The sequence below is a fragment of the Lithobates pipiens genome, unplaced genomic scaffold (genome assembly GCF_037356315.1).
Source record: "Lithobates pipiens isolate NorthernLeopardFrog02 unplaced genomic scaffold, aLitPip1_a1.2 Scaffold_8, whole genome shotgun sequence".
In the NCBI taxonomy this organism is placed as follows: Eukaryota; Metazoa; Chordata; class Amphibia; order Anura; family Ranidae; genus Lithobates; species Lithobates pipiens.
Genome location: NW_027507903.1, coordinates 349,204,492 through 349,228,671, shown reverse-complemented (window position 1 = coordinate 349,228,671; position 24,180 = coordinate 349,204,492). Strand labels below are relative to the sequence as shown.

The 24,180-nt window shown below is 41.5% G+C and overlaps 1 protein-coding gene across 1 annotated transcript in view; it reads right to left on the bottom strand.

Annotated features, from left to right (window-relative positions):
• Positions 1–24,180, bottom strand: part of LOC143963611 (solute carrier family 22 member 4-like) — a 155,649-nt gene that overhangs the window by 28,622 nt on the left and 102,847 nt on the right. The window contains exons 5-8 of the mRNA XM_077473289.1: positions 20,577–20,703; positions 10,817–10,917; positions 7,296–7,510; positions 6,986–7,168 (exon numbers count right to left, since the gene is read on the bottom strand). Of these exons, the coding sequence (XP_077329415.1) occupies positions 6,986–7,168; positions 7,296–7,510; positions 10,817–10,917; positions 20,577–20,703 (626 nt within the window). The remainder of the gene's footprint in view (positions 1–6,985; positions 7,169–7,295; positions 7,511–10,816; positions 10,918–20,576; positions 20,704–24,180) is intronic.

Below are 24,180 nucleotides of genomic sequence, written 5' to 3'. Positions count from 1 at the left end.
AGCGAGCGCCCCCTCCTCCTGAGCCGTACCAGGCCACGTGCCCTCAACATGGGGGGTGCCTTGGGGAAGGGGGGGCCGGGCAGCCCCCCCACCCCAAAGCACCTTGTCCCCATGTTGATGAGGACAAGGGCCTCTTCCCGACAACCCTGGCCGTTGGTTGTCGGTGTCTCCGGGCGAGGGGCTTATCGGAATCCGGGAGCCCCCTTTAATAAGGGGGCCCCCGGATACCGGCCCCCCACCCTATGTGAATGAGTATGGGGTACAATGTACCCCTACCCATTCACCTGTAAAATAAAGTACCAAAAAAACACAACACACAAGATAAAATAGTTTATTGCACAGCTCCGGGGGTCTTCCGTCTTCGGGGGTCTTCTCGCCGGACTCCTCCGCTATCTTCTTGTAGCTCTTTTACTAGCGGAGGAGTCTGGCTTTCTTCCTCGCCGCTGCCCTCTTCTTCCGACTTCGGGGGTCTTGTCCCCCTCTTCGGTTCTTCTGCCGGGCCACCGCGGCTTCTTATAGCTCTTTTACAGGCGGTGGCCCGGTCTTCTGTCGCTGCTGCCGCCGCCGCCGCCTTCTGTTCTGTTCTTCTCCTCTTCTTCTTCTTCAGATGTTGCCTCGTCGAGTCCTGACCGGGCACGCGGCGACTTATATAGGGACATCATCGGATGATGTCACCGCCTATTAGGATGTCACATTCCCAGCATCCTCTGGGACTGTGACACCATAATGGGCGGGGACATCATCCGGTGATGTCCCTATATAAGTCGCCGCACGTCGCGTCAGTGCCATTGTGAACGGAGGATGGGACAAGGCAACATCTGAAGAGAAGAACAGAAGGCGGACTTCCCGTCAGACTGTCCGTCGGACAGACGGCTACGTGTGTACGTGGCTTTAGTCCACAAAAATGCTGTGTGTTGTCTGCCTCCAACAGAACTTAGGACCTGTGTGCATATCCTGCTGATCAAATGGTATTTTTTGTACTTGCATGATCGTAAAAGGAGTAAATTATAGGGAAATGTGCACTTTTATTTTTATTTTTTTTCCTGACATACACTTGAATTGCCTAAAACAGGTCTAGCAGTTTGTAGCCAATGATGTAAACATTCATTGACCCTTCCACATTGTTTCCACTACTTGCTTTACTCTGCTACAGACAGGAATGCTTCCCAACTACTGAGTCTGATGAAGTTTGAAGCTCTTCAAGAAAGGTTCTGCACAAGATTTTATCTGAAATTACCAATCTTTTGTACCCTCTTGGTGGAATACAAGGTGAATGACCTAAACCAGCACTGTGCACACCTGGCGGAGGAACCTCCACCTATGCATGTTAGCACTCATTTACAAGTATCCCTTGAGAACCAAAAGAGCTATGACAGGCAACAAAATGTGTGGGTAGAAGGTGACCAAGCTCCATATTTCCCCTGACAAAGAGGTCTACCTAAAAGACTTGTTTATAGCACGCCTCTACTCTGCTTCTATGGAATTGTTGCAGTTTAATATGGCTGCAGGCCTTAGGTCAACAGTAAGTTCTGTTCCCAATGACATAGCCATCAGATTTAACAATTATAAGACCTTGTACACACGGTCGGAGAATCCGTCGGAATGTGTCCTATTGGACCGTGTCGTCGGATAATCCGACTGTGTGTGGTATGCATCGGACTGATTCCGTCGGAATATCCGTCGGACCCAATTTTCCAACATGTTGGAAATATTTCCCGACCAACTGGGCAGATTGGACATACTCCGATGATGTGTAGAGAATTTTGATCGGACCAAGTGCCACGCATGCTCAGATCAAATTTCTACATCAAAGCTATTGGCTACTAGCCTGAATGTAGTCCCATCGTAACGAAATTACGTCATCACGTTCTGAAAGATCGAATTTTTCGCCAACTTTGTCCGACCGTGTGTATGCAACAGTTTCGGACAAGATCCGACGGACAAAATCCGACGGGCAAAATCCGACGGATTTGGTTGTGGAAATCTCCGACCGTGTGTACAGGGGCTAAGACTGAGTAGATAGACCTCACTTCCATGATGTGCCATGCCTATCTAATTCTAGTGAAATGCTGTAATCTCAGGCTTGTAATATGCACCTTCAGAAAAACAGGATCATTTAGGGTTGGTTATGGTGATTAAAGATAAAGATACATATCAAGGCCAAATGTCAATTATTATGCTTTATACAAGTTTATCTCCACCACCAAACATTTAAGTGGCTATATAGCAGAGATCACAGCCTCTTTAAAACCTTTAATCACCATAACCAGGATTCCCTGTATTAAATAATACCTTGTGCTATGATCTTGTTTTTGGGAAGTCCAAGTTGTCTCTGGATCTGCTGAACCTTCAACTACAAGTCCTTGCATGTCTTCCTTCACTGAACGCAGGAGGAGCAGCGCTACTCAGAAAGTTGTATGGTCCTCAAGCACTTTGGACTTAAATTGACCTCTTCCCCATCCCACTTTCCCAAACCCCTTCTCTTCCTTTTGTTTTTATTAATTCTCTTCTTCTCTTACCCCTTTCCATCCTTTAAACCAGGACTGTGGATTCAGAGTAAGTATGTTGTAATCCCTATATCCCCAGCTGTACACAGTTATCTCTCCTTTTCTCTTTTGCTGTTTCGTTTAGCGCAGGCAGTCAAAAGAATTACCCAGTGCTTTCAAGTATGGAAGAGCATGTGACTAACTCGTTGTGGCAGCGCCAGATTAATCAGAGTGGCAGGGAGCTAAAGTAAGGTGTGTATATGCATCTTTAGATTCCCTACATAGGCAAAGCACAGATTATTCAGTATGGCAGAGCAAAATGCAGTATTGGTGCACTTTAGTCAGATTAAAAAATTTAATCCAGATGGGTTAAGCCCTATTTATAAAACAAGTCCATTTTACGGCAAATTATACAAAGGAATGACATAACTTCTCTAGACAAATTGAAAGCGGTAGTAAACTTAGATATTTCTACCCTAAATTTCTAATAATTAAATTAATTTAGTTAATTTGAAGCAATGTGCCACATAGGGAGAGTATATAGAATGCTCTTTACTTGAATAAAAATAATTTTTTGGACTACTTTTCGTTTGTAGCCGCTGCCATATTGACTGCTGTCTTCCGCGTCCAATATGTGTCTTATTTCCGCTCTTACTCACTCTCCACGTTCATAATCTTGCGTGTGCGCAGTACTTATGAAGCAGGCTTGTTTTCATTGCCAGATTACCATAACAACCTTGTTCCATGAATCAGAGTCGACCTGCTGCTGTATTACTCGCGGGATCTTGGAGCTGACGCAGAGCAAAGCAAATGACGTATCCCTGGCATGTAAATACCATTTTTACGACATGTAAACACTATTTTTACTGCATGAAGAGCTTGCTGGAAAAATGTAACAAAGAGCGCATGCGCCGGTGATGTCATTGCTCAGAAAAGGAAGGATCACACTGAAAGGAAGGAGGTAGGAAGAGCTCCACATAAAGTATCTCACAAAAGTAAATACACCCTTCACATTTTTGTAAATATTTTATTATATCTTTTCATGAGACAACACTGAAGAAATGACACTTTGCTGCAATGTAAATTAGTGAGTGTACAGCTTGTATAACAGTGTAAATTTGCTGTCTCCTCAAAATCATTCAACACGCAGCCATTAATGTCTAAATCACTGGCAACAAAAGTGAGTACACCCCTAAGTAAAAATGTCCAAATTGGGCCCAATTAGCCATTTTCCCTCCCCGATGTCATGCGACTTGTTAGTGTTACAAGGTCTCAGGTGTGAATGGGGAGCAGGCGTGTTAAATTTGGTGTTATCACTCTCTTATACTGGTCACTGGAAGTTCAACATGGCAGCTCATGGCAAAGAACTCTCTGAGTATCTGAAAAAAAGAATTGTTGGTCTACATAAAGATGTCCTAGGCTCTAGGAAGATTGCCAAGACCCTGAAACTGAGCTGCAGCATAGTGGCCAAGACCATACAGACGTTTAACAGGACAGGTTCCATTCAGAACAGACCTTGTCAAAGTCGACCAAAGAAGTTTAGTGCACATGCTCTGCATAATATCCAGAGGTTGTCTTTGGGAAATAGACCCATGAGTGCTGCCAGTATTGCTGGTTGAAAGGGTGGGTGGGGGGGGGGTCAGCCTGCCAGTGCTCAGACCATACGCTGAACACTGCATCAAATTAGGCTGTCATCCCGGAAGGAAGCCTCTTTTAAAGATGATGCACAAGAAAGCCTGCAAACAGTTTGCTGAAGACAAGCAGACTAAAGACATGGATTACTTGAACCATGTCCTGTGGTCTGATGAGACCAATATAACTTATTTGGTTCAGATGGTGTCAAGTGTGTGTGGTGGCAACCAGGTGAGTACAAAGACAAGTGTGTCTTGCCTACAGTCAAGCATGGTGGTGGGAGTGTCATGGTCTGGGGCTGCATGAGTGCTGCTGGCACTGGGGAGCTATAGTTCATTGGGGGAACTATGAATGCCAATTTGTACTGTGACATACTGAAGCAGAGCATGATCCCCTCCCTTTGGAGACTGGGCCCCAGGGCAGTATTCCAATATGATAACGACCCCAAACACACCTCCAAGATGACCACTGCCTTGCTACAGAAGCTGAGGGTAAAGGTGATGGACTGGCCAAGCATGTCTCCAGACCTAAACCCTATTGAGCATTTGTGGGGCATCCTCAAACAGAGGGAGGAGGAGTGCAAGGTATCTAACATCCACCAGCTCTCCTTATGGAGGAGTGGAAGAGGACTCCAGTGGCAACCTGTGAAGCTCTGGTGAACTCCATACCCAAGAGGGTTAAGGCAGTGCTGGAAAATAATGGGGGCCACACAAAATATTGACACTTTAGGCACAATTTGGACATTTTCACTTAGGGGTGTACTCACCTTTGTTGCCAGTAGTTTAGACAATAATGGCTGTGTGTTGAGTTATTTTTAGGGGACAGTAAATTTACACTGTTAGACAAGCTGTACACTCACTACTTTACATTGTAGCAAAGAATCATTTCTTCAGTGTTGTCATATGACAACATATAATAAAAAATATTTACAAAAATGTGAGGGGTGTACTCACTTTTGTGAGAAACTGTATGGCACCCAGTTCTCTAGTTTGGAATGATTATTATACCTGAAGTTTAACAGGAGGGGGTTACTACTGCTTTAAAAAAGTACTACTCTAATGCTCCTATCACTGATATCAGCCAACATGACATGTAATGAACTGGAGCAGAACATATAAAACAGTTTGCCAGGCTGCAATATGCTACAGAAAAACGCCAGCTGATTGCACATAGGACATTGACTCACTTTGACCAAAATTACACAAGGTAATGTAAGATGGCTTCACCTCTGCTGTCCACCCGCAGGAGAGGTCCCTCAGACATATTTTGCCCCCCCTAGTGGGCTTAATCGTTGTTTGCTATTTATTTCACCCAGAACTTATATATTATAGATATTATGAAATAATAATGAAATATATAATGAAATATATAAATAGTTCATGTTCATTATTTATTTAATATTGTTCAGTTAAAGTTTACTCATTACCTAGAAAGGGTAAACTGCTGTAGAATTTTAATGACTAGCCCTATCACCTTGGCCTATATCATCACAAAGAACAATGCCAAGGACTATTTTTTATGCAAAAATCTGGCTATGCAAGTGAAGACCATATGCACATCTGACTGTCTTCTGATGTCTTATTCTTGAACATAATGCATTTATCAGCTCTTCATGATAAAATGATTCTTGTTATAGGCTCATAAAAATTTGGAGGAAATAACATGCGGGTTCAGATTACCCAGTCAATGTTATTTTACATTTAACTTCACAGCACCCGGAATATGATCGGCTATTGTGGCTAATACCATTACTTTTTAGAAATCTGCCTTATTATAACTTGTGTAGGGTGGGGATCAACTTCAATGAACAGGAGGCAATTCCCAAACCAAGAAAGTTGTGCAGATGGTGGAGCAGCAGCTTCTCTGGACCCTGTTCTGGGGTAATCTCAAATCTGAAGTATATGTATAGATAGGGGTGTTTCTAATGCCGCGTACACACGACCGGATTTTCCGGCAGACAAGGTCTAAAGGGATTAGTCCGTTGGACAATCCGATCGTGTGTGGGCTAGTCCGATCATTTTTCAGAAAAAAAAATCAGACGGACCAAGAAATAGAACATGTTTCAAATCTACCCGACAGACTCAATTTCAACAGACTAAAATTGGGAAAACCGTTTGTCTGTGTGCTGGTCCGACGGACCAAATACGACGCAAGGGAAGCTATTGGCTACTGGCTATTGAACTTCCTTGTTTAGTCCCGTTTACATCATCACGTTCCAAATGAACAGACTTTCGAACTGACTTAGTCCATTCGTGTGTGTGGCCAAGTCCGTTCGTTCGGAAAGTCTGTCAGAACTCCTCCGAAAGTCCGTCGGGAAGACCATCGGACCAAGTCTGCCGGAAATTCCGGTCGTGTCTACGCAGCATTAGAGTATACCATTGGCAAAATTCTTACTGGAAACGATAAAAACAAGCCCTCCTGAAAAATGAGGGAAAACTGGAGATCTTTTATGCAGAACATTAGTGTAAGCTATTTATTTTTGGTTAATAAAGGAACATTTGTGAGAATTAGACTGGACAGCGATGACCCTTTTTAAAGATACTGTTTATTAAACGAATCAAATGCCCTCATAATGATCATCAGTAACCAGTACCTAATATACCAACTTACCTTAACTAGCAGCAGCATCATTATGTTTGATATGTGAAAGAGTGCTTCCCTTATCCAGCAGAATGGGGAAGGCACAAAAGTTCAATACTAAAGATCTGCTACCATCCTGAACATCCTTTTAACAGTCCCATGCTTGGAGTTGGTTGTGCCACATTATATGCATGCTAGTGAAATACATCCCATATAGAGTCAGCCTAATTCTTAAGGATACATGTAAAACGGGAAGATAAAGCAATTGTCAAATGAAAAAAACTTACCAAGGTAAACAAAGTAGGGAGAAATTACACTTCCTACTCTAGAAGACATAGAACCAATCCCCACACCCATGTTTCTGATTACAGTGGGGTAAAGTTCAGCTGTGTAGACATAAGCCATAGAAAATGCTGCTGTAACTCCAAATTTCCCGATCATCACCATAACAGTGGATAAGATGTGTAGATCTAAAAAAGATAAAGCAAAAATAAATACATAAAACACTGTAAAAGAAATGTTTTAATGTGTTAGATTTTCTAATTTATGTGTTCGAATGAATGAAGCCATAGCTTTCAAAGGAAACAAGACTCTTACCTATAGGTACCAGCTGAACAAGAAGCAACACAACTCCGCCAAGGAGCATTGTCCCACACATGGAATATCTTCTGGGTAAAAGTCGGAGCAACTGCCATGCTATTATGTATGATGGAACTTCAATGGCAGCCAAAAGGAAGCAGTTAAGAAATGGGTCCCCATTTAAATTTGGGGTGTTTAGTGAAATACCAAAATACCCAATAGATACAGTCATCCTAGAAGAATAAAATGGTTTTGTTCAAGCAGGAATTTTGGAACATATTAAAGATTTGAAGTACAATATCCAACTTTTACACATATCACACGAAAGCCTACATATTCATCATAATTCTTTGCAAATTAAGTTCTAGAGATAAGCCAAGCTACTTACATCCAATTCAAGCCTTTAACCTCCCTGGTGGTATGATTATTTCTGATTTTAGGTGCTGAAAGCGGTACAGTTATTTTGCATGGAAATTTGGCGTTTTATATTGTAGTCCTGTAATTCTTAGGAATAATACTCTTAAATCTGTTCAAACCAGAGTCTAGCAGACATCCCGGGTATGATAAAGTTTATAATATAATAAATAATAATAAAAATTATTCAATAATGTAATCAAATCCAAAAACACTGAAATTTGCTCATTTGCAGAATTGTCGCTGTCATTAGATTTAGTGTTTGATGCGAATTTCCCCACAAATCGCTATCGCTCAATTCTGCAAGTGATTATAATTTATTATAGCTGTTCTCTAGTTGGTCTAAAATCACTTTTGACATAAAGGGACACTTTTTGGTTGCTATGGGCAATCTCCAAATTCCAGGCAGAAAAAAACAGTATTTATAATATAAAAGTGCATGCAGGGCACTGCACAAACCACTAGGGACAAAGGGGGTGTGTAATTTTTTTATACAGTACTGTAATCTGTAAGATTACAGTACTGTGTGTGTTTTGTGTGTTATTACTTTTTTTAATTTGGCGACGATCTCCGCTCCCGTGCGCCATAATGTCGCAGGGAACAGAGCTCGGCGGCACTCGGGAACTGTGTGAATCGAGCGGAGGACAGCTCGATCATACAGCGCAGAGGACATCGCTGGATCCAGGGGACAAGGTAAGTAACTTCTCCCTGTATCCAGCGATGCGATCCCGAGTCCGGCTCGGGGTTACCGCTTATGGTGCTGAAATCCCAGCCCAAGCCAGACTCGGTATTACCGCTAGGGAGGTTAAAGTTAAATGAACTGGTTTATCCAAATTGGTTTATCAGCACATTTATCAATGTATTAGAGTCTATGTTAGTCCGTGCCCCACTCCATCTAAAGCCAGGCATAGAAGGAAAGTTTTTCTTTCCTGTAACCATGGGTCAGTGTTGATGGGGGAATCCCTCACGTGGAACCATTGTGTTCTCCCTCACCGGGAAAACATAGTGGCTCCACGGGAGGGACAGCCACTAGAAATAATTGCATGTAAAATCTGACAGGCTGGTTGTACCCAAGTTGATTGATCAATCAACTTGGTTACATTCAGCCTGCCCATACATGGTTCAAATCTCAACTGGTTCATGCTGAACTGCCCATAATTCAAACCGTCTATAGCTGGCTTCACTCTTAAATGTTTCACCTTAGACTTAAACCCTCTGAGACCAGTTTGATGAGGAGTTAGTTTATCCATTTTTTATGTTTTTGAACTGTTTGGCAATAACACACAGATACAGTGAGTGTATACAAACTTTATAGAGATAGAATTTATGTTAAAATGTAAATACAAGTCCCTCTGCAAGTCTGTAAGGCTAGAATGATACTACTTAACCTCCCTGGCGGTATGAATATGTCAGATTTTTTTCATCTCAAACGGTACATTGTCTTGCATAGAAATTTGGCATTTTATATTGTAGGCCTGTAATTCTTAGTAATAACACACTTAAATCTGTCCAAACAAAAGTCTAGTAGACATCCTGGGTGTGATAAAGTTTGAAACACGAAATCATAAAATTATAATATAATAAATAACTATAAATAATTATAAAAAATAATAATATAATATTAACAAAATTATTTTCCAACAAATCACTAGCCCTCAATTCCAATATCCTATCGCTGTATTCTAGCTGGTCTAAAACCACTTTTGACAAAAAAGGGACACTTTTTGGTTGCCATGGACAATCTCAAGTTTCCAGGCAGAAAGAATAATATATATAATATAAAAGTGCATGCAGAGCACTGGATAAAGCACTAGGGACAAAGGAAGGTGAAATGATTTGATACAGTAATGCGGTAATGCAATACAGATTGTAAGATTACAGTGTGCTGTATGCGTTATGTTTTTTGTACATTTTGAATTTGCCGCCAGGCTCCGCCCCCCATGCATTGCGATGCTCGCAGGAACAGAGCCCGGCACACAAAGCATTGGGGGAAGGACACATCCCGCAGACACAGCGGAGGGACATCTCAGGATCCTGGTGACAAAGCAAGTAACCTGGACCAGGATCCTGCAATGCAATCCCGAGTGTGGCCTCGGGGTTACTGCTAATGAGACTGAAATTTAACCCCAAGCCACACTCGGGATTACCGCCAGGGAGGTTAAACATAGACATTTTATTTTCGCTTGATGTGCTTACAGTTCCTTGTTCCTCCTGTATTTAATTGTATTGTAACTGTACTGTCTGCCCTCATGTTGGTAAAGTGCTGCACAAACTGTTGGCGCTATATAAATCCTGTATAATAATAAATAATAATGTTCAAATCTTAATCTGACTGATACTGGTTGATTAGTCAGTGTGGATTCTTAAGATTTGTAAGTACATACACAGCAAGAAGATGCTAGCAGATGACCTGAAAGACACTCCATAAACCCTTTCCCGCAGTCACCATATAGCTACTTCTTCCAACCCTCCACCTCTATGCTATTCTGTATTAGAGGGAAAGCACTCTTCACCACCCAAAGGCTGCATACAGCCTCTGGGTGATGAAGAGCGCTTTCCTTCTAATGTAGATTTCCCTCTAATGCAGGTAGTGGAAGGGGGACTTGTTTTCTGTACACCCCACCACTACACCTATGCACACTACACCACTCACCACTATTACATTAATATCATTGTAGCACACTGCACCAATACACATTATCCTATTTGGTGTCACAAAATCAAACACCAGCAATCACTACCCGATGTACTAACCTGCAATAACCTACTTGTTATCACTATAGCATAATGCACTTCTAGACTCCCAATCACCACCACTGCATGGATACAGACTATTTAACTCCCTACCACTTTTCCATCATGCCACCACTTCACCAACATGCTCTTTTTCTTTTCTGTTAACAATTACAAATTTTAGATGTCAATTCCAGTGACAGTGGTCACCAGTACAAATAAAAAAAGACACTGAATATCCCCTGTGAGGACGCAGCAAAAAACCTGACAGAGACTCTAACCTTCCCTACTCTTTCCAAACTTGTTAATGTGTATTTACATAAATATTACTATTGTGAACCAAACTGGATTGTAATTACTGAGAAATATTAGAAAAACTTATAGGAACTTACCAAAATAAGATAGTAAGGATGGTGATGACTCGTATGTTATGCGTTTTAATTAGATCCAGAATGGTGTGACGTTTGTTTTGTCGCTGTTTAATATCATCCAGCTATTTGGGAAAATAGACTTAATTATTATATACCCATTTAGGTCTAGTGAAATATGTACTATCAATACTTTGGAATTTAAATATATAGGAACAAAGAATTCAGCCAGCCAGAGCAGAGAACATCGGGGCTGATTTACTAAAACTGGAGAGTGCAAAATCTGGTGCAGCTATGCATGGTAGCCATTCGGCTTCTAACTTCAGCTTGTTCAATTAAGTTTTGAAAAAAAAAATGGAAGCTGATTGGTTTCTATGCAAAACTGCACCAGATTTTGCACTCCCCAACTTTAGTAAATCAACCCCATTGCACATGCTGGTGAATCTCATTCCAGTAATGTAGCCACATGTAGCAACATGTCAAAATCAACACAAACTTGCTATTGGTTTAACAGTAAAATTTCCCAATCTCTTTGGCACATTTACAACATTTTTTTTTAAGATATTTTTATTTGTTTTATCACAAAAAGACGAACCAAAAAAAAAACAAAAACAAAAAAAAAACAATATGCTTTACAAAAACAAGAACAAAACGTGGGCAATCATAGGTATACAGAATCAAATTCTAGGCTTGTGCATTTGGGAGACTTATGATAATACATTGTTTAAGCCTCATACATTTGTATGTAGAATACAATCAAGGTGTCGGTTACTTAGCACCAGTAAAATTCTATATATATAGTTTATAGAGTGGCACGACCTACAGGCAATCTGCAATCTATTTCTATTGTGAGGGGAGGGTCGGGGGGCTAGCCAGCCACACGTCCCATATTTTGTGGAATGTTTTGCTTTGCTTCCAAAGTTCAAAGGTAAGTTTGTACATTGGGATAGCATTGTTGATTAGCTTCAACCATAAGGTTTTTAAAGAGGTCTGTGTTCCGTTCCATGATAACAATATAACTTTTCTAACATAAAAGTAGAGAATGCAGAGTAGCCTTTTGGCAGGCGTCGATATTTGCAGGTCGCCAAAGATGCCCAGCAGACAATTCTTGGGGTGAATAATGTTAGGGAGGCCTAGGGCTCTGGAGATAAAGGAGCCCACCTCTGCCCAGAGGTCCTGAACCATTGGGCATGCCCAAAACAGTGTAAGAAGTCGGCTTCTTGTACACAGCTGCTGAAACATTCAGCCATGGGCAACAAACCCATCTTTTTTCAATCTGGTTGGGGTGAGGTGAGATTGATGGGAATTTTTTACCTGTATAATGCGGTCTCTTGATGAAATAACTGATGTTTTGTACATGTCACTAAACTCAGTCCAGTCCTCCTCTGCAAGGGAGATGTCCATAGAGATTCATTTTTCCTGGGTCCTACTAAATCTGGGGTTAAATTCAGTCATTAGGGCAGCGTAATAAGTAGATATAAGCTTACTAGGGTCAGGTTGTCTCAGCAGTTTCTCTAGTTGGGTCATTTAAGGTGCCGAACTGTGCTCTGATAGCATGTCTGAGCTGATAGTGGTAAAACAGGTATGAGTGCGTCAAGTCTGAGCTGATTGAATGATTTAAGGCCTTGTGCAGTGTATAGGTGACAAAGGTATTTAATCCCTTTGGAGTACCAACGTTTAGGGTTAGGTAAAGAGTAAAGTTCCTGTAAGGTGGGATTGAACCATAGAGGTTATTCGGTGATACCGATCAAGTGTGTTGTTATTTTGGTCGTGATGTATTTGAACAATCAAAGGGATGTGGCCAGCATAGAGGTGTCGAGGTGGGGCGGGACTTTGCCCTGGTTTTCCGTGGATGATGCAATGGCCCCCTCAGTGGTAGTACATTAATTTGCTGCTATCGGGTGTAGCCCTTCATGGATATGCACCAGTTGAGATGCTAGGTAATATAGAAAGAAGTTTGGGAATGTCAATCCTGCCAGGTGTGTCGGTAACCGTAGTATCTCAAGTGCCACTCTGGGGGAGCTGCCATTCCAGAGGAACGTCGTACAGATTGTGTCTATACGTTTGAAAATAGATTTAAGTATTTTGCATGGGGAGTTGGCCAGGATGTATAGCAGTCTTGGTAAATAGATCATTTTGAGGGTATTTACTCTCCCCATGAGATCCAGATGCAGGTCCATCTACTGTTTAGTTAGACCCACTACAAACTCGCTTAAAGGAGCAAAGTTATTGACAATGTAAGTGGACAGAGGTGTCTGCACCAGAACCCCTAGATACCTAAAGGAGGACACCACCTGCAGATTAGAGTCTGGGTAAATATGAGAAGTTGTGTCTATCCACGCCACCATTCTGGGGCCAAAGCCGTACATTTTCAACACCTGAAAGAGGTACGGCCATTCCACACTGTTGAACGCTTTACATGTATCTAGGGATACTATGGCCCTTGTAGGAGCACAGTCGTGTGGGTATTGCAGATTATGGAATAGTCTGCGGATGTTCATTCTGGTGGACCTTCCAGGTATAAATCCCCCCTGGCCACTGTGTACCAGGGTCGTCACTACAGTGTTTAGGGGGTTTGCCAGGATCTTAACATCCACATTTATGAGCGATATCGGGCGATTTGCATTTAAGTGGGTCCTTGCAGGGTTTTAGTAAAAGCATAATCAAGGCTTCGTGCAAAGTAGAGGGGAGTACCCCTATATCTAAAGCCTTGTTGTAGATGTGTAAAAGAAATGGGGATAGTATGTCTTTAAATTGTGTGTACCATTCAGTTGGATAGCCATCCAAACCGGGAGTTTTATGAGCAGGCATTTGTTTGATAGCTACTGCAATTTCTTCAACTGAGATAGGTGCCTCTAGCTCATCTTTCTGTTCAGTAGTGAGGGAGGGGTTTCGTTGTAGTCAGCTCTGGAGTTATATAGGTCTTTGTAGAAATTTAAAAAGGTTTCCATGATGTCCCCAGGGGTATCGCCGATTTGGCCCTGTATGGTAAGTATACGCGGAATGGATATGGGGGGGGGGGGGGGTGTTCAGGTCTGGTCAGGTATGCCAAGAGACGTCCAGCTTTGTTACCGTGCTCAAATGATTTTTGAGTAGCATGTAACGTGCCTGTCTGCCTAAGGTCTAACAGACGGAGTTCATACTCCCTGCGTCTCTGTAGCCACTTGTCTGTTGTGTCAGGGGTCGGGTTAGAGGTGTAAGCAGATTCTGCTTGTACCATGGCAGTTTCTAGTTCCCCCGTAAGTTGCCTATTGTTTTTCCGTAGGACTCCCGTGATGGACATAAAGGTGCCCCTCAATTTGGACTTAAATGCTTCCCATTCCGTGTCCTTCCAATAGCCCGTAATACCCTTTCTACACTCTCTCTGCACCACCTCATCCTCTAACCAGTAAGGGTTCAAACGCCAGATAGCAGGGCCCGAACCTGGGAGGAGAGTGAGGTCCACAGAGAGAAGATCGTGGTCCATGACTCCTCTGGGTAGGTACGAGACCGCAGTGGCAACGGGAAGGGTATCCACCGTGGTAAATGCCATGCCAATCTGAGAGATGGTGTGAAAAGAATCCGAGTGGCAAGAGTACTGGCTCACTTCCGGATGCTTCCAGCGCCATATGTCTGCTAGATCATATACCTGCATCCAATTCAGAAGGGATGCAAAAGATCTACCACCACCTCCCAAACGGTCCATGGCTGGGTCTAATAGGGCATTAAAGTCTACTTGTAAGGTTTCAGTGGGAAGGGATTTAGCTAGTAGAATAGATACCCCCTAGAATAGTTTGTGTGCGTAGAGTGATAAGATTTTGCCAGCCATGGATGCCCAAGGGTTCTCACTTTAGTGCCGGTGAGGAGAGTTTCTTGGAGACATATAATATGGAGAGGACTTTTTTTTAAAACCAAAAAGACCAGGGATCTCTTTTGGGGTGCATTAATTCCTCTAGTGTTCCATGACACTATCTTCAAGGACTTTGCCATTCTAAGTCATACATCATATCACAGTCACATAGAAATGTAAATGCCTTCATACTTAATACCTGGTAGGCCATGCCACTTTGAGCATATCTAAACATATCTTTAACATACTGCATATAACTGCCTCTGCAGCTGCATGAGCTATCTGCCCTGGAAAGTACCCATAGATGCAAAAAATCAAAAATGAGAGTGTCCCAAAAAAAGAGAAAAAAAAGAGCAAAAAAACGTTTGTCCCCCTCCCCGCTCGGCCAACCCCAACATAGCGAGCCTTGGATCCCTGAACTGAAGAAACCTGAAGGGCCCCCTTTAAACTGAGGGAGAACTGTCCTGTGGCCTCGCCACCAACTGGTGTGGGGTTGTAGTGGAATCCAGAGTGACCCCCCGAATGATTCTGCATATGGGGGATTTAGCATAGTTCAATAGTATATGGAACAAATTGCATAGTTAAAGGCCAGTAGCCTGTATAGAGGGACTCAGATCTGACGATAGGAAGGGGGTCTGGTCTGTATGGGTGGAGGATGACAGGATAATAGTTCACAGTTCTGCTTTAGGGGTGGGTGGGATATCCTCATGGAAAACCAAAATTATCCGCTGGGCATAGTAGAGGAACTCCCATGTGCAGGGAGAAAGGTGTCCCCACATTCAGCTCAGGGCAAGTGTAGATGGGGATTGCAGGGGTTAGAGCCTCAGGCATTAAATTGCTCTGCATCTTGGTGGAACTTCATATCGGTCATTGAGCCGTGCCATGGCCTCCTTGGGGTTGGTGTAGAATTGTGCCTTGCCATAATGAATGATGCACAGCTTTGCACAGGGAAAAGCATGGCATAGGAGAGGCCCTCTGTGCGTAATTGAGCCATTACTGTTGCGAAGGAGATGCACTGCCTCTGGACATCCGCTGAAAAGTCAGGGTATACTGAAATGGTATTGCCATTGTATTTTAAGGGGCCTTTCTCCCTGGCAAAGAGAAGGATGGCAGTCTTGTCTTATAAGTTGAGGAGCTGGGCAATAATGGAGCGGGGTGGTGCTCCAGAGGGTGGGGAGCTCGGAGGGGTGTGATGTGCCCGCTCAATCACATGGGAAAAGGAGGGAGTTCAGACTCAAAAATTTCCCTTAGCCAGTTATAGAGGAACTTTTCAGGGCGAGGACCCTCTGCACGTTCAGGGAAGCCCACGAATCGCAGGTTGTTCCTTCGAGAATGATTTTCCAGGTCATCAATTTTGGCGCGAAGGGCTGCCATTTCCCCTGTATGATCCCTCACTGTGGCAGATAAGGGATGGACAACATCCTCAAGGGAGCTGATGCGTTACTCTGCTTTCCCTGCCCTATCCCTTAAGTTTTGTACATCTTGCTTCAGAACAGAAAAGTCCATGCATACTGATGCTATCTAAGCAGTGAGGGAGGCTTTACAGTCCTGAATAGCAAGCATAATGAAGGCTAGGGTAGGTTCAGTGGAGGGGAAGCCTGGGCTGGAGCTATCTTCACTGTCCATGTGGAGGCTCTGGGACTGCAGTGGGTCAGGCTGTGTGTCTCTAGTAGCAGGGGCAAAGTCACTCACCATTGCAGCCTGTTGTTTATGGAGTGCAGAGACCGACGGCTGCAGCAACATGTCATGCTGCTCTGCCTGTGTCCTGGCTCCATCTTGCCTTCGGTACCTGGACACCTGCCCCGTTGTCTATACTGTCATGGGAGGGCCCGTATTTTACCATGGATGCCAGCCTGGAACGTTCCCACAGCCGTGGGGAACAATTTAAGACATTTCTGGAGCAAATTGGGCTCAGGATGACTGCAGGATGCCGTTCGGAAGCTGGAGCTGTGGCTTTATACTTCTGCTCTCTCTGCCATCCGGACACGCCCCCCCTTGGCACATTTACAACATTGTACACATTTTAGATGCTTATATTCTACATTATGATAAGGTTCAGAAAATATACCTAATCACATACATGAAACAAATAATACATTTTAAGTTTAATTAATTAAGTTTAAATTAAATTAAGTTTAAATCAGTTTAAATAAAGTTTAACTTAAGTTTTAGTCTGATTAAATTAAGTTTAATCAGATATGTGTTTTATACTTTTATAAGTACAATGGGCCTGATGGATCCAACATCATACTGCATTCTGAGAATGACATGAATTTAGAAGTGATAACGCTCAATTCTGCAAAGAGGCAAACATTTCAGGCATTTTTCCTCTAGCTAGACTTTTTTTCAATGTACTTTAGTTATTACAGCATCATGTTCCGCAAGCATTGTTGTTTATTTGTCTTTAAATAGTTTTGTCCCTTTCTCACTCTGTGGTTAGGAGATGCTATGTATAGTTAGTCCCACCGTCTTTTAAGTGTGTCTTTAGTTTCTATTCTAAGCACATGTAATTGCCGGAGCTAGATATACTATGATTGTTTGTCCTATTTGATGTTCATGTGTGAAGATCTGCAGGAGTTTTGGATTAAAGCCTCCTATGATCCGCAAGATGTCATTTAAATCGAGTTACTGTCTGCTAATTCTATTAAGTAGACCCCAAAACATCAGTTATAGAGATCACACTTCAGTGCTTAGATTGTAGAGGCGGAACAGTTATAAACACATTTTTAGTGGAATTATGGTATGACATTTTTTTGAAGATTCTAACAGCTAATTCAAAAAAGTTTCAATAGTGTGCCTATGTGTCTTATCACCTTCATATAGGGGGGCTGTGTGTTCCTGAAAGATTAAGAGTTGATGAAACTGACGTTATACTAAATCCTGGGAAAAAAAAAAACACCTTTTGCGACTATGACAGTCGCCAATCATTAATCATTTGAGGTGAGTAGTACAATGGAATCGGAATCCTCAACCCCTAACTAGTAGTAATCATTTTAGGGTAGTAGTACTCTAAGCCCTTGTACACACGGTCGGAAATTCCGACGGAATGTGTCCGATCGGACCGTTTTGTTGGATATTCCGACTGTGTGTGGTCTACATCGGACTGTTTCCGTCGGACTATCCGACGGACCAAGTTTTCCAACTTGTTGGTAAAATTTTCCGACAAAATGCTCCGATCGGACATACTCCGATCATGTGTAGAGAATTCCGATCGGACAAATTGCGACACATGCTCAGATCAAATTCCTACACCAAAGCTATTGGCTACTAGCATGAACGTAGTCCCGTCGTAACGAAATAACGTCACCACGTCGGATTTTCCGACAACTTTGTCCGACCGTGTGTATGCAACAGTTTCGGACAAAATCCGTCGGACAAAATCCGACGGATTTGGTTGTCGGAATCTCCGACCGTGTGTACAAGGGTTTAAGAGAGAGCAAGCTTTTATATACTGTAACATTCAAAATGTATTAAATGCATCTAAAACACACAGTTATAAACAAAGTGCATTACCATTAGTAAAAAGTGATCTTTACAATCTATATTTGCAACAAGGCGAGGGTACAAAATATTGGTACTGCAAAGGCCTTTTAAAACCCCTAGGAAGTCTTCTGTTGGATTGAGACTTTACAGTGATATCAATCTAATTTCCTTAAAGCAGAACTCCATCCAAACATAACAATATAAAAATAAACAACCCAAGCAATAAAAAAATCAATATTTTGCTGCAACATTCACCTTCAGCCCCGGTTCACACATATGCGATGCATCTCACACGCAGGCAGTTCACACTGCCCTCTGCGAACCACCGCGGATATCAATACAAAGTTAAGGACACCCCGATATCAGATCGCAGATCACAGTGTGAACTGTGAATTCGGACAGGAATCGGATCGCAAGGGTGTGAACACCCATGTGATCCGATTCCAGTCTGGGAAAAAAAAGTTTCCTGCGCTATTTTCTTGTGAATCCAATGCAAGTTCAGCCATACAGCTGCATGGCTGAACTTGCATTTGCACAGACATCGCATGTGATCCGCACAGCAATATGGTGCAATGTCTGACATTGCATATGTGTGAACCCAGGCTCAATCTAGAAGTCCACCGCAGTCATTTTTTTTCACCACTAGATGTCATCAGACTCATGACTGGCATTATTCAACCCACTTCCACTTCCCACTTCAATCTGAACCCTTCCCAGCCTGTTAGCAGAAATGCAGTGATGATTTAGAGCAACAATGCTGTATATGCCAGGCATATCAGTATGTTTTTTAAAGATAACTCAGCAGACAATGTTTGGATGCCAAGGCGGCACTTTATGAATGTTTTTTTAAGAATTGATGTAAGTGTAATGATTTTAAACCTTTTATAATAAAACCCCACAGTATTACACTATATATCCCTTTCCTCCATTTGACCAAACTTTGCCGTTACTGTCTGTGACCGTGTAAAGTGTGTAGGACCTGCATTTTAGTGGAGAAGGATGGGGGAAACCTTTCTGTGAAAAAAAGACATACCAACTACCCGGTGGACAGAAACCATTTGTGACGTACAGGCGTTTTTTATCTGCTTTATCTGGTGAGTGGGGAACCAGGAGGGGAGCACAAGAAGCCACCTGAGTCACATCTGATATCTTCGCTTTTAAACACACTGCATGTTTGATGAACTTTTTTCAAGCACAATACTGATGCATGCTTGTATTTAAACTACATATGTATAGGACTTATTTGGATGAATTTTTTTGATTGCACAGGAAACATATACACAGACTTTATATGTAGATTCAATTATGATTTATATTGATTGCACTATGTTATAGTTTGGCACTTAGCACTTTATTTGGTTATAGAATTATACTATACTATACTATATGAGGATTGTTGGCACCAATTTGCATAATAGTAGGTGTAGCGCTGATTTAAATTTTTTACATCACTATTTTGGGGTACTTACCTTTCAGTTCAGCAGCAGCCCTAGGATATATATCTCATAATTTTTCATATTTCCACAGCGCTGGTTTTTTATTTACCATTTTTTTATGTTTGCAAATGTATATAACAGAAACCTCTATTTTAAATGCAAATTGTTAAACAGTGTAGAGTTTGTTGCTGCCTAGCTAGTAAGTGTGGAAGTCTTTGTGTCAGGTTTGTTTTATCAAATGCCTGTACATATGAGCACCTTACATTAATCCCTTCCCGTCTGCCCCAGCATCCCTTAAAACAGCCCTGAAGGTTGGGGGGGGGGGGAGAAATGATCGGTGATCATGTGGCCACTGTCACAGGACCACATATGTATTGGACACTCGTAAATGGGTTAACAAGAAAGCTCTATATCTATCATGCACACTGCATCTCAAAAAAAAGATGCCATTTTTATTTTGCTTGGGGGGTACTAAATCTTTCCTACTCTATCCAAATCATATGGAGTTCATCACAGCCTTGGGAGTCACTGTCAATCCTTTTTCTTGGAGGAGGAGCAGAGAAATGTCTTCTGTGAGTTGTCCTCCCAGGCAGACTGTGCATGTCCGCCCGGTAGCATCATCACATTGAGTTTTAGTCTTCTCATAAGAGCGTTCATAAACAGGTGACTATGGTAGGACTCTATAGGACCCCAAAAGACAAAGGGAACACCTGAAAGCAGCAATCAAGGAACCAGCAGCAACAGAAAGAAAGACAAGCTTGAAAAAATGGACAGGCAGCATGAAAGTTTAGACATGTGTAGCTGAATTTTTTAAAAATTAAAAAAAGTAGGGTTTATTATTACATTAATTATATCTAAGTCTAAGTGAGAGTTATCCTTCTGCTTCTGGGAAAAGATTATGGTCGATATAATTTGTGGCTGTTTTAACAGATCCATTAAAATGGCTTTCAATGCTGTCATCATTGCCCTTTACATTATCATTTTACAGTTTTAATGCAGAGACACCAGATCAGATATGAGTAGCACACCTTTTTACCTCAACTGCTTTAAATATTACAGCTGGTGCTGAAACTTTGTTTAGCTTTGCCGCTTTCCTTACTATGGCCTCAGCTTCTTCTATCCGTCCTTGGGAGATCAGCCATTGTGGAGATTCCGGAATAATCCTACAAAAGATATATTTTTTTAATGATCTTGATCTGCTGCTAGTTCTTGCTGGGGTACCAATATAGGTGTATGAATATGTAAAATATTTGAATAGCACTGTACAGCATGCTATATATACTTCCTGTCACAAAAAGAACACCAAGTGGTCTATTTATCAAGATTCACACATTTTTGTCAATTTGACCTTGCGAATTTGTGTGAATCTTGAGTGAAACATTTTATAAATAGACCCCTGTTTAAAAAGGAATGTTTAAAAAGCAATATCCGTGCTAACCAATAATAATTAATTGAAAAGAGAGGTGCATGTGACCTAAAACAATGTGCAAAAATATATGGATGATATCAACTCAAACTCAAAATTCAAAAAAACACCGCTCAACAGTGAAAAAACAACCAGGTGCTGCAATTAGAAAAACCTGAATATAGGGCTTGCATATAAGTGAGAAACAACTTCAATCACTCAACCTCAGTGAATTAATCAAGTGAACAATCGGAATACAAACTTCCATAAATTAATAAATAATATGAATTACCAAATGTGCCACTCAACCCCTGAACAGATTAATTAAATAAATCACCAAATGAATAAACAAAATATAGGTGAATATATATATATATATATATATATATATATATATATATATAAAATAATAAATGATATAAATGTCCACAGTGCATGAAAGTGTCCACAGTGCATAAACGTAAAAATTAATAATTAAATGAATCAGCGATGGCTATGGTTACAAGTCCATATGGCACAGAGGATCAGAGAAAAAAGAAACTTCAGAGATTCCTTCTAAAGTAACAAAAAAGTAGCCAATATGAACCCAATGGCAACAGCTTTTCTTTTCTCTCCTTCTTCCACTGAAACTGCCACACACAATCCCGCAGGTAATCAGCTCCCGAAACGAATAGATATAATGTGACCAAATGGCCGCTTACCAGAGCCAAGGATCAAATGGGCATGTATCAGGATGGACCCTCCACACAGGGCGATATTTTCTTTTGATTTCTCGGCTAGCATTATCCTCTCCCCCCGGTATGTGGCGATCCCTCTCCCGCTCCGTGCCAAGCGGCTCACTGCACACAACACTTCCCCTGCTTCAATGGCTGTGAGTGCGCCAAACTCTTCCTCCGTCCACCATATAGGGCAAAAAAAATTTGTGTAGTGCAATATTGTTGTCCCCTTTCCCAGTTGATGCCACCATATAGGGCAAAAAAAATTTGTGTAGTGCAATATTGTTGTCCCCTTTCCCAGTTGATGCTTTGTAAAGAGAAACTCGTTGGGTGGAGCCAAGCACCAGACATACGGTACAGCCTGCAGGATCAGCTGTATAAAATAAATTTATATCGATACACCGCTTTTTACTATTTTTAAAGAGTGTTCTTTTTTTGTGTGCGGCAAATTTTTTTGTGTTGCTGTTTTTTATGTACCTCTTTGTTAGCCATGTGTGGGCTTTTTAAATAAAGAAACTTTGGTGTGCCAAACAATATTGCACTACACAAGTTTTTTTGGACGGAGGAAGAGTTTGGCGCACTCACAGCCATTGAAGCAGGGGAAGTGTTGTATGCAGTGAGCCACTGGGCACGGAGCAGGAGAGGGATCGCCGCATACCGGGGAGAGGATAATCTTACCCGAGGAATCCAAAGGAAATATCGCCCTGTGTAGAGGGTCCATCCTGATACATGCCCATTTGATCCTTGGATCTGGTAAGCGGCCATTTGGTCACATTATATCTATTCGTTTCGGGAGCTGATTACCTGCGGGATTGTGTGTGGCGGTTTCAGTGGAAGAAGGAGAGAAAAGAAAAGCTGTTGCCATTGAGTTCATATTGACTACTTTTTTGCTACGTTAGAAGGAATCTCTGACATTTCTTTTTTCTCTGATCCTCTGTGCCATATGGACTTGTAACCATAGCCATCGCTGATTCATTTAATTATAAATTTTTACTTTTATGCACTGTGGACACTTTCATGCACTGTGGACATTTATATAATTTATTATTGTTTATATATATTTTTTTCACATATATTTTGTTTATTCAATTGGTGATTTATTTAATTAATCTGTTCAGGGGTTAAGTGGCACATTTGGTTATTCATATTATTTATTAAGTTAAGGAAGTTTGTATTCCGATTGTTCACTTGATTAATTAATTCACCCAGGTTGCGCGATTGAAGTTTTTTCTCACATAAATAGACCCCTAAATTACAGGGCAGCTTATTTAAAATTGTTTTAAAGCTTATTTTAAATGTTTGTCTTTATTCATTTAAATTAATTCAGCAGTAAATAGACTTTAAAATATTGCCTTCACTTTAGCTAGTTGTGTAAACAATATATTTTTTTAACCACTTAAGGTCCACCCTATAGGAGTTTTACTACAGTTGTCCGGGTAGGAGCTGCATATGCGAGCTACCCACAGAAGCTGATCGGCGGGTGCATGGTACCTGTTATACTCCCGCACCCGTTGATTGTTAGGCAGAGAGACAGATCTGCCTATGTAAACAATGCAGATTGCCGTTCTGACTGGAGGGAAGAGATGGAATTTGTGTCTCTGCAAAGCAGGGAATAAATTCCATCTCTTCCCCTAGTAAAAGCACCTCGTACAGTGTAGTAAAACACTGTCTGACAAAAATTAACCCTTTGGTCGGCCCAGATGTTAACCTCTTCCCAGCCAGTGTCATAGTACACTGACAGTGCAAATGTTTTAGCACTGATCCCTGTATTAGTGTCGCTTATTGTGATTTTTATTTCATTTTTTTACCAAAAGTATGTAGCAGAATACATATTGGCCAAAATGTATGAAGACATTTGATATTTTACATTTTTTATTTGGATATGATATAAAGCAGAACATTTTTTCCTTGTTTATAGAGCAATAAATAAAAAACGCAGAGTTGATCAAATACCACCAAAAAAAGCTCTATTTGGGGGGGGGGGGGGGGACATTTATTTGGGTACAGTGTTACATGACCGTGCAATTGTCAGTTAAAGTAACACAATGCTGTATCGCAAAAAATGCACTTTTCCATCCTGTGGTCGGAGCGGATGACATATTACATGCCCATCTTTATTACACTTTTGTGAGTGAATTTTAATCTTATTTTTTACATTAAAAATATTTGTTCTACTGCACTTAAAGGGCGCAGTTCTCCTGTCCTTTTTACATTTCAGAGTTTTTTACCTTCTAAGCTTTTGGAACCGGCAGCCCTTCATGAACAATTACTACTATTTATTTTTCCTTACAGTACATGGATCTATCTCCCCAATAAGGACTGATTTATTCCCCTATCCCACCCATACCCCTTATTTATGATACTGCTTTATCCAGCGTGTGCCATATTATTCCTTTGTCTATATGTATCACAAAAAATGGCCTGGTCATGAAGGGGTTAAATCTTCTGAAGGTCAAGTGGTTACCAATTTAAACTAAGCGGTCCTTTAATTTAGGGGTCTATTTATCAGTGTTTCACCC